The following is a 14,929-nucleotide window of genomic DNA, read 5'->3' on the forward strand; positions in this document are numbered from 1 at the left end:
TTCCGGCCACAGCCATCCAGAAGGCTCCTCCAATCTGACAATGTCCAATGATAAAGGGCTCAGAGTTTCCACAAGCCTGTACAACACGCTCGGATCCCCATCCTGCAGGATACAAATTTCAGTGAAACAATCACATTCTCAGATTTAAAAATAAAATTTATCAGTTTTGAGAGTTTCTAACCCAATTTCCCATAAAATGTAGATTTCTATATTGTTTCAAGATTAACATTAGGAATTTATTTACATTCTAGGCTTTTAACTTTTGCTTTTCAATTCGCCATTTTTTCAACAAAAAACTAATTTTCCCGGATTTTTCTGTTAAAATTGATGCATTTAAAAATATACAAATGATAAATGTTAATAAATGTTCCAGATAAACTCTTCTGAATGCAAGAAATCGGACTAGATAAGTTCAGTACAATTGTCTCTGAAGTCTTATTCTTTGTGGGTAACCCTGTACATCAAAATGAAATGAAAGTTGCAAAAAAGACAATTTAGGCTCAATCATTTCAGTCGTTATGACGTTTATTGCATGGATACTTACAAACAATCAAACAAACAAGCTATATTTGATATGCGCACGGACAGGGGTGCTGGGTTACCTGCTGGGAATGAGAGAAGGCCGAGTGTAAAAAGGATTGCTGCGAAGGATTGAAATGAACCGCAGACAGTGAAGACGGAGCAGCAGAGACAGCTCCTGCAGCAGGGGGTCAGCAAGGACAACATCACCGTCAACACCATGATTCCCAGACCTATGATGAAACATCCGATCCCAGCTTTCCAGGCGTGAGGATAGTCCTGGTCGTTCTCCGAGAACAGTCCTTTATCGGAGAAAAGTTTGTCAAGGTCAGGAATACACTCTCCAGCAAAAACCTAAAAAAATCATTAATTTTCCACACAATCGAAATAATTATTTTTCAAATCATAATACATGTTAAAGTAGATAGAAGACTAAATGTCAAAAATAAATTCAAATACCAAAGACGACTTTCAATTCGTCTTGCTATTGTCATGTTTCGTGGGACACCCTGTAGTTTCACTATTAAATACCTGATTTAAATAAATTGAACTGTCAAGTGTCTACACTGCAAAATTGCTGTGTCTCATGCTTGTTGGATTTTTTAAAGTCAACTGATTCTAAAAGTCGTCTTCCTACTTCAGAGTTTTCTGGTTATCGCTGTGTATTGTTTTTCGAGTTTATGATAATAGAATAGAATTTTTTCCTTTTCCATTTGATGATAGAGGACAGTTTCATCTGAAAATATAAGACAAGTTTATTTTAAGAATTGACATCGTTTAATTTTTGTTTTAAGTTTTAAGATGGAAAACAAAATATCCCATTTAAAAAAAAATAAACTTTTTCTTATTTTAAAACCCATTCTTATTTGTTGTTGACCCCTAATTTTGTGATTTTTGGTAAGCTTTTGTTGAATGACCTAAACATGGAAACCCTTAATCCTATATCTGAGAAACGATATTTCAGTTTTCTTATCTTGTAAAATACTATTCATATTTTTTCCGTTTTTAAAGGGAATGTTCGCGAAAAATTAAAGGGGGTATAGGCTTTCGGCAAAAAATAATCGCTTTTGATCGCTACTAATTTTACTTCATTATGATGCGTCTATAAGGAGAAAATTGTTAAAAACGACTTATACTGAAGAACGTAGCGTCCATAAAAATTCAGAAAATTGCAATATACGACTAGGATCGTAAAATACACTTAAAATGACGAAATAGTTGGCCGCCTGATGTCTATGCTCTCGGTGCTTTGAATGATTACATAAGTGGCAGAGACACCTAGCGAAAAAAGTCGTTTTAAGTGCATTATTTATAAAACAAATAACAAATATTATGAAATATTAACTTTATACGAATTTGTCGAAAAATAATCGATTACTTCAGGTTTTAATATCTGCATGATTAATTAAATTGATTATTTTTTATCTGAGTCCTATGTTGCAACTTTCTGAATTTGTACGGACGCTACGTTCTTTAGTATAAGTCGTTTTAGTAATTTTCTCCATATAGAGGCAACAGATATAAATTAAGATTTGTATCGATCAAAAACGCTTATTTTTCGCCGTAAGCCTATACCCATTTCATTTTTCGTGAACAATCCCTTTAAACTAATCTTTGCTGTGGAAATCTGCAAGTTGTATCCGAATAAAAAATTTCAGTTTTAATTTTTTTAAGTGTACCTTTGATATGATTAATTTCATTGGTAAGATTACTGCTATGATAGTATAGCAAATATCGACCAAGGATAAGTCCAAGTAAACTCCCAATCTGTAAATTAGTAAGATTACTACTATGATATGGTAAAGCATATATCGACCAAGGATAAGTCCAAGTAAACTCCCAATCTGTAAATTAGTAAGATTACTGCTATGAGTTAGTATAGCATATATCGACCAAGGATAAGTCCAAGTAAACTCCCAATATGTAAATTAGTAAGATTACTATGCTATGCTATAGGATAAGTCCAAGTAAACTCCAAATCTGTAAATTAGTAAGATTACTACTATGATATAGTATAGCATATATCGACCAAGGATAAGTCCAAGTAAACTCCCAATCTGTAAATAAGTAAGATTACTACTATGATACCGTATAGCATATATCGACCAAGGATAAGCCCAAGTAAACTCCCAATCTGTAAATTAGTAAGATTACTTCTATGATATAGTATAGCATATATCGACCAAGGATAAGTCCAAGTAAACTCCCAATCTGTAAATTAGTAAGAGTACTGCTATGATATAGTATAGCATATATCGACCAAGGATAAGTCCAAGTAAACTCCCAATCTGTAAATTAGTAAGATTACTACTATGATAGTATAGCATATATCGACCAAGGAATGTACAACTTGTTGTCCTGCTATCTCCTTGTAGTCTAGGAAAATATATAATATATATCCCCTATATAACCTGTTGTCCTGCTATCTCCTTGCAGTCTAGGTAAATATACAATATATATCCCCTGTATAACCTGTTGTCCTGCTATCTCCTTGCAGTCTAGGAAAATACCAATATTCTTGTCTAGTACACTACCCAGCCCTCCCTCGCCGTCCTTTATCACGTTCTCCACGTTGTTGGCGATATTCATGAAGGAATCCATCGCCTGACCTGAAATAAGGTAAAATATTTGGTTACTGTTGCACTTTTATTTTTAAATTCTATTAACAGTTTAATACTTTTATAGAGTCAAATTTTACCAGGGCCTGTATATTTTCTCGAAAAATCATTTTTCTTCCCCTCCCCATGCCTTTTGATATTTTTCACTTTTTTTCCTTCCAAATCATCAAAAATCATTTTCCCCACCCCCAAGGAGGGGATGTAATTCTAAAAAAATAACATCCCTGAATTTTACAAAAATCCACATAGTTGAACCATTTTTTGATGCTTGGATTTTAATGGAATTAGCATTGGCTCATTCACTAAACACTTATGATCATTTGAAGTACCAAACCAACTTTTTTTGCAGCTACAGCATGTTGTAACGTACTTTTCAGTAAAAATTCAGGACATAGGGCCAAATAGGATTAGGATTGTACGTTTAATAACTTATTCCTTCTAGAGAGATTGATGTGTTATCAAAAAGAAGAATTCTTTTCTTAAATTCGTACTCTTATTTTGTATCCCTTTATTTTATTGATATATGTATATATATAACTAAAGATGATTATTATAAAAAAATATTTATGTGAAGATGAAATTTTATGATGATCCAGAGTCCAGATGCGATTAAAGCAGTGTCGATCGGGATTTGTTTTTCAAGCAACCCCTGTCCCTTCATTCAGGGGTGTATATTTTCTCAAAAAAGCATTGCCCCCCGTATGAAAATCATTTTTTTCCATATTTTATGTTTGTTAGCGAGAGCTTAAACATTTATTTTATTTATTAGGGGAAATAAATGATTTCTAGGGGAGAATCAACAAAAATTAGGGTAAAAAGTATCAAAAAGAATGAAAAAACATGCCTAATAATGTCCCATTTTTATTACCCCCCCCCCCTGCCCATTTGTTATATTTCATAAATAAATAATTTGTTATTTATTTCATTTATTATTATCATTGTTCTTTTGATTAAAAAGTTAGGTTTAAGTTGTTTATTTTCACAAGAGAGGTTTAATAACTTAATAATAACCAAATAAAATTAAAGAGGGTTCTCTTAACTTAAGGAGACTAATTTTATACAATTACACTTCAGATTTACTTTAATTAGCTATATTTAGAGACGGTTCAAGGGCGGGGAATCGTCCCCTCCCCATTTGAATGGGAAACCTCCGCGGATCCGCCTCCCTGGAAGATTGGGGGGATGTCCCCTCCGGCCTCCCTCTTCCCCTGGAAAACTTTGGGGAAGAATATAAACAAATTCAAGCCAGAACAGTCAAATGAGACTGTAAGAAAGAACGAAAGAAACTTTTAAAAAAATAGGCGTCGCGCCCATCTTCCAAATTTCAACTTTTAATAATTGCTCAATCTTTAAGCATGATCACTTTGATAAGACAAAATTTATGTCTTTTGAAGATTTAAAATTTTTTAGTGATTTTTAAAATTTTTATTATAATAAATTTTTTTTAAGACAACTGTAATTTTGATCATTCATACACCTCCCCTGGGGTCATGTGAGGGTTCTCAACAAATTTTGGCCCGATCTTAGCCGTTTTGACGTTTATTGGACACAATCGGACAGGCAGACAAGCAATATATACAGGGTGTCCCACATCATATTAAATCATCAATCGGTCAAAATTACGATTTTTGGGACTAATCAGAAAATTCAAGAAGAATGAATTGTTTTGAAAAATTGAATAAGGCTAATTTAAGAATGCGAGGTTTTTTGAGTATTATGGGTTTATTTTGGCGTTAAAACTTGGAGATAATCTAATATGATATGGGACGTATATATATCTATATATATATATAGATAACAAAAAATGTAAAATAAAATACATTTCGGGAAAATATATTTCTATTCCTTTCTAAGTTTTCCTGTTCTTGTTATATAAAGGAAATAATGTTTTGCCACAAACTCTGATTTTCTAATCCTTTTATCTTTGCAACTCGATAGCGGAGACCTTTTAAATTTATAACTATGCAATCTGTGAAAATAGTCAAAGTTTGAAATACCAAAGGTTTACGTACTATCAGGTTACAAAGATATAGAGAGATTAGAAAATATAAGTATGTGCCAAAAACTTAAATCCTTTGAAGACTCCTGGTATTTCTTTCTTGCACTTACCTACACTAGTAATTCGTCCAGTTTCTCTCCCCTGGAGCCATCTATTGGTGAACAGAGCAACTAAAATCATTAATGTACCGACTATGGTCATTACTGCCCACAGCACAGATCGTATTGTTACTATTATTGTGCACATCTTTATGTAGATTAACTCTGGAAAGAATAATTTAAACAAATTAATAAAATGTTTATTAAAATAACTTCCCATATTACAATCTCTAATGTGTATGTATGAATTAAATTAACCTTAATTTGAGGGCGTATACGGGGGGGGGGGCTGGTTACCAATATCCCCCCTATATACGCCTGATTTCTATGTCTTTTCAAATTAACAAATGTATGAATTTTATTGACAAATTTCAAATACATATTTTCTATTTTTTTATCGATATCTGAAAAGTACAACATTGTAATTATAAGGGTCTGTCCTAGTGAACGATTTTTGGACCCCCCCCCCCCCCCCTATCAATTTTGTACATGACAAAATTAGTATTTATTTAGCATTATTTAGGGTTAGGTTAGGTTAAGACACTTTCTGGCCCGAGCGCTGCGGCTAGGATGGGCTAGGGAGCCGAGCGCTGCGACCACGGGTTAGGTTAGTTAAGACACTTTCTGGGCCGAGCGCTGCGGCCACGGGTTAGGTTAAGTTGAGACACTTTCTGTAAGATCCATGTACATAATTGATAGGAGGGGGGCCTGGGGTGTCCAAAAATCGTTCTCAGGAATATAATAATAATATTTTTAGTATTTTAGAGTAAAAACAAATCAGTTAATTTTAGTATACAGTACTAGCTAGAATGTACACAACTATAAAAATAATCTATAGCTGTAACTGAAGCAAATTCACTTTAATTTCTAATTCATTTAGCCATGTCGCGAATGAACAAATCAACAAACAAAATTCATTTACTCAACAACAATGCTAAACATAAGTAATATATCGTAATTTTTAAATGTCTTTGTTTTGTTTTCCATGTAAAAAATGCATTAAGTTGAACTGGAGAAAGGAAAGCATTTAAATAAGTTACGCAGTTGAAAAGAAAGCGTTCTCCCTGGATTTTCAGATGTTTTTGGCGTAGCAGTATTTATAAACATTGCGCATGCGTACGGGCCGGCTCTAACATATGTGCTTAGTGAAATTTGCATCGGGCTTCCGGGGAAATATTTTTTGATATAAATTATTATAAATAAATTCGGACCATTTATCATAAATAATTACTACGTATACGTACAGTGCATTTTTTTTCAAATGTAAAAAAAAACTTTTTTTTACAACCTTCAGTGAAAAAGATTTATCACATTTTGCATTAGTTTCGTTTAAATCTTTTAAATTCAAGTTTTCCAGCTCCTGCTGCACGGCTTGACTCTAGTTCAGCTAAAAATATCTCGCTCTGCAGTTTATGCATCAAATTCACCTAAAACAAGGGAATTAACAAAGTACAATAATTTGCTTTATCAATCTAGAATAATGAAGGAGGGAGGGAGGGATCGGCTCCCACCCATAACCGGAAGGGGGGGGGGTGCACCACTTAATGATTGAAACAATGAAATAGCTACGTAATGATGATTATAAATATACTGTTTGAATTGAATTAAATGTAGATTTAAATGATTTACTATTTTTACGTTTATGCAGAAATATGTTTGCAATAAACTATTTTTTTCTCGAAAAATGTAAATCAAGGTTTATACGTAATTTATGTATTCTTCATTATGAATAAAATTAGTTTTTTATTTTAAAGATGACACAATCGGAGAAAGATTGACACAATTCATTAGAATTTTTTTGATACGGAAACATGAGTTTTAAGTCGACTTGAAGGTCGTCTTTGATCTTTGAAATTTAAATCAAAGCCAAATAGATGCTATATCGTTTGCACTAATGTCCGATTGAACTAACGTACTTTTGCACTAAAGTCAGCTGATCAGTAACACTTGTGGCCGCAGCGCGCGGCCCCCTAGCCTTTCCTAGCCGCAGCGCTCGGCCCAGAAATTGTCCTAACCTAACCTAACCGTCAAATAAAACGTTAGTCCGATCAATCATTAGTGCAAACTATACGACACCGCCAAATATATATAAATTAAAATTCTAGAGTTCATAATTACAAAATAATAGGGGTGTATTCCAAAATGTGGTCTGCCTTTCTTTGTTTTTATTATTACCAGATATATGAATATTTCTTTTAGATTTCGACAATTTTTGTTTTATTTAATAAATTAAAATCTGAGCAAAATTCTTAATTTTTCTAGTAATATTGACAGGCAAACAAATAGCAGACCACATTTTGTAAAAGCTAGTACTATGAAAATTTTTTGATTATTATTTTAAGAATTATAAACGTGAAGAGTAAGTTTACAAATCGATCCCACAATTTAAAAATAATCAACGACACCCTTCAAGTCGTCTCGTAACTGTCGTATTTCCTTAGACAACAATTTATATGTACCGTCAATCCCAATTCAGAGCTTATTACAAAAAAGAGTTATAAAAATAAAATAAAGAATTACCATTAATTGTTTCATGATATCAATGTCTAGCTCCAGCCCAATTATATCTCTCTCCTGAAGAAATAGAGAATTGAAATAAGTTTTTTATAAAATTTAATTTTAAAAGCCATGTAGTGTCAAGTTTAAATTTTGAAATAATTGGATTTGTTTATTCATACGAATTCTAAGCAAAATTTATGCAATTTTATTCGTTTATGAATTACTGTAAATATTAACTTCTGTATTAAATTACAAAAATCAAGTACCAAAATAGAAAAATCAAGTACCAAAATACAAAAATCAAGTACCAAAATACAAAAATCAAATACCAAAATACAAAAATCAAGTACCAAAATACAAAAATCTAGTACCAAAATTCAAAAATTTAGTAGTGTAATGATTAGACCTATTCAATTGATTACAATTACAGATATAAATCTTTCGAGATCAATCATTTGCTCCCTCTGTTTGGGCGTGTACAAACGTCTTTCTTCTAAGTCCTGTACTTTGCTTCATAAACCCCATTAATGTTCTCTCTCTTATATGTATATATATATCTCTCAGAGTATGGAGGAATGTGATTTATCAACTAGTTCATTTGTCGAAATACATCTGTTTAGGGTATTCTTGTTTTAATCAGTTTCTCATGTGTTTTTAGAAGACACACTTCAGCTAGATGCAGTATGTTAGTCCTCTGTCCATCTATAAGGTCCTTGAGTATATTAAGCTCCTCCAATGCTCCAGCTAATCCAGTCTGTGGTTTCAAGAAATCCAGTGGAAGTAAGACAAACCAGAGAAGGTCATAAGTTCTGAGCTCCACCTCAAGTGTTGCAATTCCCTGTCTAGTCAATTGAGGTATACTTCCTATATACAATCCTCAAAGCCTCTCTTTCAGGAAGTCCTTCATTTAACTGTCCAAGTTCCGGGGTTGTCTGAGCAGCTTACCGGAATCCAGATATCTCATTTAGCTGTTCTGGATCTCTGACCATGAAGCCCTCATTTAGCTGCTCCAGTCCATTATGTCTCTGAACAGCTTCCTCCATCTCATCTAACTGTAGCGGTTCAGGATCGCTAAAATCAAATACTTCATTCAGCAGCTCGGGAGTAGGATCGCCCTGAGCAGCTTCCTTAGATTCAGATAAGTCCTCTAGTTCTATATCTTCACTAGGAGTCCTAGGATTGGAGTGTTCAGATAAGGATTCCTTTAACCATGAGGCAGCCGTTCTTCAACTATAGTTTGTCAACAACATCTTCCATGTCTTCTGCTGTTTCAAAAAATGCTTCCTCAGTTATCTTAGCCGCTCCTGGAGTTAAAGGATACTCTGGAGTCAGAGATTGAATTGAAGGAGTACCTGGTTCTGGAGTTCTTCTAGCTCTAAATCTGAGTCAGATGCTTTCACAACTGGTTGTTAAGGAACTGTCTGTAAAGAGCATTTTTCCCCAGGTCTCATAAACCTCCTGGTTTCTCAAACATATCTGGAGGACAATAGATCCCGTCCTCATGGATCCTCGCGTTTTCCTCCTCTCCTGGAGTCATTGGTCTATACCGATATTCTAGCTACTCTTGGCTACAAGCAAGATTGGGTTTTTGTATAAAAATCCTCTGCAGAGTATAGAGCAACTCCTGGTGTAGAAAGATCTGGGGTGCACTGGCTCTTATTCTTCAGGTTCTCTACTCCGTTCAGAGCTGGAGAAAGGGTTGAAGGGTTTATCAGTATATGATCATACTCTAAATATTACATCACGCTTTAAATATTACAGTAGAACAATAAACAAAATCTATAGTAGCAAAATTCAAAAAGATAAATCTATGAATTACGAAAATTCAACACCAGTAAACGATGAAAACTCTAGTAATTTAAAGATGAAAACTGGAAACACATATCTGGGGAAAATTTAAAACTAAAAGTAATGTCAGAAATAATGAAACCAAAAGAAAATTATGAAATCTTCAGAAATGGAGGAAAATTTTAAAATCCAATGAAATCTAAAGTAAACAATACAATGATAAAAATAAAAATATATAAAACTGCTAAAACTATGGTGACCCTTCCCCCAGAAAAAAAAAATCCAATAATAATGGAGACCAAAGAAAATTCTAAAAACTTCAAAAAACTATCATCATCTAGATATCACCCACATATCATCCAGATATCACCCAAATATCATCCAAATATCACCACATATCATCCAGATATTACCCACATATCATCGAAATATCAAACACATATCATCCAAATATCACCCGGTCGATATTTTTTACAACCCCCCAACTTGATGAAAAGTTGAGTTTTCACCCAGATATGGCACGATTAATGCAGAAAACAACTCCACTTTTCATCATCCAGATATCACCCAAATATCATCCAAATATCATCCAAATATCATCCAAATATCATCCAGAAATCATCCAGAAATCTTCCAAAAATCATCCAGAAATTCTCCAGATATCATCCAGTCGACATCGATTTTTACAACCCCCCAACTTGGTGAAAAGTCGATTTTTAATCCAGATATGCACGACTATTGCAGGTGAAAACTCCACTTTTTTAAACTCGATTAAAACCCCCCTTGTAGAAGGCAAAAGTCAAGTGTTACTCGATTTTAACTCGAGTTTGTTTGCTGGGTAAAAACTTATATCTTATTGACTAAAAACGAATTTCAAAAAGGAAATTATTGAATATAAGATTTTTATTTTATTTTCACTGTTAATTGTAATTTATACTGACACCAAATCTGATTAGCATCGTTATTTAAGCTTTATATACCTCTTGTTTGATATTAGAACTTATTTTTGAAACCTCTAAACCACGATTAGCATGACAATCCTCGAAAAAAGATTTATTTTATTTTTACTCAAGAAAATGTGTTTAACGATGAATCAAAAATGCTTTTATTTAAAAATCTGTCTTTCAATATAAGAGCGTTTAAAATGTTTTCACATTTGCTTCAATAATAATAGAACTGTTCCTAAAATCTTTGGATTTTTAAAAATTTGTTCTGTTAAAAAGATTTTGCTGAATTATTTTGGTTTTAAAATATTTTGTGAGAATTATAAAACTCTGGAATAGAAAGTCGTCTTCTAAATTCTAGTTTTAATTTTAATTGTTCAATGAAGGCGGACGCAGCAATTGTGCAGTTTGCACAAACCGTTTCACTTTCCAGCTGATTTTTAAGCTGCGTTTTAAACTACTTTCTTTTTAACGTCATCAAAATCAAATACACTTTCAATATTGCTTCTGTGTCGTCTTTCTTTTCCAGTTTTATGGTTCTCACTGTAAATATTTATTGTAGTTTGTGACAGCCTTGTTAAAAACATTTTACAATGGAATAGGAAAACGACATTATTGCAATATTCAAGTGTATATGGTGCTGTTTCAAGGCAAATTATAGTTTCACTACAGTGAAACCCTTAATAAAGAATACATCGAAAGAATTTATCAAATGTCGTATTGTTCACTTTCTGATAATGGAATGTTGCAGATATTTGGTTTTTTAATTTAATGATTATATGGAACTCTTTAAAACTGTTCCCGCATGTTCATGGCTATTTATTTATTTTCGCAAATACTGAAATTTACGTAATATAGTATAAAACTCATTAAAAAATTATCAAGACGACATTTGATAAATTCTTCCGATGTATTCGTTATTAAGGGTTTCATTGTATTAAATAACTAATTCAAACAAATGGGACTGTCTACACTGCACAATTGCTGTGTCTCATGCTTGTTGGATTTTTTAAAGTCAACTGATTCTGAAAGTGGTCTTCCTATTTCAGAGTTTTCTGGTTATCGCTGTATATTGTTTTTCGAGTTTATGATAATAGAATAGAACTTTTTCCTTTTCCATTTGATGATACAGGACAGTTTCATCTGAAAAATAAAATACAAGTTTATTTTAAGAATTAATGAATTTATTTTATGACTTTGTTTTAAGCTTAAGATCAAAATATCAATCAAAATATCCCATTTAAGAACAAAATAATCTTTTTCTTATTTTAAAACCAAGGGGTCAACAACAAATATGAAATGGTTTTAAAAGCTTAATGTTGTGATTTTTAGTAAGCTAATTTATTGACATGACCTAACACGGATACTCTTAATCCTTTATCTGAGAAACGATATCTTAGTTTTCTTATCTTGTAAAATATTAATAATATTTTTTCCGTTTTTAAAGGGAGCGTTCGCGAAAAATTAAAGGGGGTATATATAGGCTTACGGCGAAAAATAATCGCTTTTGATTTCTACTAATCTTACTTCTATAGATGCGTCTATAAGGAGAAAATTGTTAAAAACGACTTATACTGAAGAACGTGGCCTCCATACAAATTAAGAAAATTGCAATATACGATTAGGATCATAAAATGCACTTAAAATGCACTTAAAACGCCAAAATAGTTGGCCGCCAGGTGTCTCTGCTCTCGGTGCTTTGAATGCATGATTACACGTGGCAGAGACACCTACCGGAAAAAAGTCATTTTAAGTGTATAAAACAAATAACAAATATTATGAAATATTAACTTATACGAATTCGTCAAAAAATAATCGATTACTTCAGGTTTTAATATCTGCATGATTTGTTTGAAATTAAATTGATTATTTTTTATCTGAGTCCTATGTTGCAACTTTCTGAATTTGTATGAATGCTACGTTCTTCAGTAAAAGTCGTTTTGATAATTTTCTCCTTATAGAGGCAACAGATAGAAAATAAGATTTGTAGCGATCAAAAGCGTTTAATTTTCGCCACAAGCCTACTTCCCCTTTCATTTTTCGTGAACACTCCCTTTAAACTCATCTTTGCTGTGGAAATCTGCAAGTTGTATCCGAAAAAAATATTTCAGTTTTAATTTTTTAAAGTGTACCTTTGATATGATTAATCTCATTAGTAAGATTACTATTATGATAGTATAGCATATATCGACCAAGGATAAGTCCAAGTAAACTCCCAATCTGTAAATTAGTAAGATTACTACTATGATATAGTAAAGCATATATCGATCAAAGATAAGTCCAAGTAAACTCCCAATCTGTAAATTAGTAAGATTACTGCTATGAGTTAGTGCGCATATATCGACCAAGGATAAGTCCAAGTAAACTCCCAATATGTAAATTAGTAAGATTACTGCTATGCTATAGTATAGCATATATCGACCAAGGATAAGTCCAAGTAAACTCTCAATCTGTAAATTAGTAAGATTACTGCTATGATAGTATAGCATATATCGATCAAAGATAAGTCCAAGTAAACTCCCAATCTGTAAATTAGTAAGATTACTACTATGATAGTATAGCATATATCGACCAAGGATAAGTCCAAGTAAACTCCCAATCTGTAAATTAGTAAGATTACTGCTATGATAGTACAGCATATATCGACCAAGGATAAGTCCAAGTAAACTCCCAATCTGTAAATAGTAAGATTACTATTATGATATAGTATAGCATATATCGACCAAGGATAAGTCCAAGCAAACAAAATTCATTTACNAAAAAATGCCAAAAAAGGGTTGAAAAAAATGCCATAAAAGGGTCAAAAAACGAAAAATTATTTGTTTGTTTTAAAAAAAATATCACAGTGTGCTGTGTGACACATGTTTCTACATCCATTTTTCAAAGGCTTTTCACAAATATAGTTTTAAGATCTGTAGCTTTAGTTACAAAAAAAGGTATGGGCTATATCAAGGGTGTAATACAAGGAAAGTTGATTGCGGTCGTGTATACACTGCGTACACATTGAAACCAGTTCTCTTTGAGCGGAATTTGTAAACAAGAATAGATGCATCAGTGTTCGTTTAGTATCCGAGGAGGTTAAAAGCATTAAATTTTGATAATTTTGATAATTTACATAATAGTTTCCTACAGGGTGTCCCACGAAACATGACAGTTGGTAAATAGTTATGAAAGTCGTCTTTTATATACTTTATTAGATATTAAAGGCTTATAGCAGTTTATTTTGTTAAAACAATCTTTTTCTGGAAAATATTTTACTTGGAAACCAGTTTTACTATAACATGACTCCCATATAGTATTTGTATTATTGTCTTTGGTATCAAACAACTTAACAAATTATGGAAGAAGACATTCTAAATTATTCACCAACTGTCATGTTTCGTCCCAGATGCAGTACACTGCAGTACAAAAGATGTGTACACTTCTGAAATAACTTTCCTTGCATTGGATCCTTTTTTACACAGACCGGACTTTTTTCCGACCTGTACTCTATCCTGTGCACTAAAAAAATTTTTAAAAAAATCCTTTAAATTTCTTTTCATTAAAAATCACAAAAGTTTACGGTGATAGTGTCAAAAATGAAGGTGCTAGCACTAAAAATACTAAAAGGGTAAAAGACTTTTTAGCGTAAAAAGAATCTATAGATATGGTGTTAAAAGATCTTTTAGTGTTAATAAGACTTTTTACATTTAAAAAAGACTTTTTAATGTTGAAAGGACTTTTTAGTGTTAATTAGACTTACCAAGAAAGTTCTCACGTAACCAGATATATTGAAGTTTCCAAACTGTCTGTTTATGATTTTATTAAATTAAATTAAATATCAAAGTTTCCAATAATATTGCATCCATCTCTTAATTTTACAGTAAGAACCATAAAACTGTAGAATTTGAAGACGACATTCGAGTAATTTTATGTGTATTCTGTGTTGTCTTAAAGCAAATAGTTTCACTATTACCTAAATGGGCCTGTGTACAGTGTGTACAGTGTGTACAGTGGACACTGCACAATTGATGTGTTTCAATTAAATTGGAATATCTAAAACCATGACTTGGATCTTAACAGTCGTCTTCCTATTCCACAGTTTAATGGGCCTCACTGTATTAAATAACTTTTAAAAATCATTTTTTTCCTTTTGGAGAAGAGACAGCTGAAACAGCAGTACGGTACAGTTTCCCCTCGATCCATCTAAGTATAAACGTTGTACATGCAATGTACATTCATGTACATAAATTGCACATATATATATACTGTGTACTTTATAAGGTTATCCATGGCATACTGAAGGTTAAAATTTTTCTTCTGTCATGATTAATGCAAATAAAGAAAAGATAGAAATGAGATGTCCTGCAGTTTAAAAGTTTTTACTTTCATTTAAAGATTGCTTTGATCCAAAAGTGAAAGTTTTTATATAATCTTTCTATATTATAAAATGTTCTGTAGTTTTTGAAATTCTGAAATTTTTTA

At 32.4% G+C, this 14,929-nt stretch overlaps 2 protein-coding genes across 2 annotated transcripts; both read right to left on the reverse strand.

Annotated features, from left to right (window-relative positions):
- Window positions 1-7: 7 nt before the first annotated feature.
- On the reverse strand, window positions 8-5,429 carry LOC111712511 (LHFPL tetraspan subfamily member 2 protein; the record flags this gene model as incomplete). Its single annotated transcript, XM_023487146.1, has 4 exons — window positions 5,247-5,429; window positions 2,992-3,128; window positions 603-873; window positions 8-102 (listed from the first exon to the last, which is right to left on the reverse strand). Coding segments are annotated over exons 1-4 (639 nt in total), but the record flags the coding sequence as incomplete, so codon positions are not given.
- A 497-nt stretch (window positions 5,430-5,926) lies between these two features.
- Window positions 5,927-12,705, reverse strand: LOC111712507 (uncharacterized). Its single transcript, XM_023487143.1, has 5 exons — window positions 12,598-12,705; window positions 11,577-11,608; window positions 10,502-10,561; window positions 7,755-7,808; window positions 5,927-6,661 (listed from the first exon to the last, which is right to left on the reverse strand). Exons 1-5 carry the CDS (start codon window positions 12,647-12,649, stop codon window positions 6,554-6,556), a joined length of 306 nt encoding a protein of 101 aa, XP_023342911.1. The 5' UTR covers window positions 12,650-12,705; the 3' UTR covers window positions 5,927-6,553.
- Between the last annotated feature and the right edge of the window lie 2,224 nt (window positions 12,706-14,929).

The sequence above is a fragment of the Eurytemora carolleeae genome, unplaced genomic scaffold, assembly GCF_000591075.1.
Source record: "Eurytemora carolleeae unplaced genomic scaffold, Eaff_2.0 scaffold1260, whole genome shotgun sequence".
NCBI classification, from domain to species: domain Eukaryota; kingdom Metazoa; phylum Arthropoda; class Copepoda; order Calanoida; family Temoridae; genus Eurytemora; species Eurytemora carolleeae.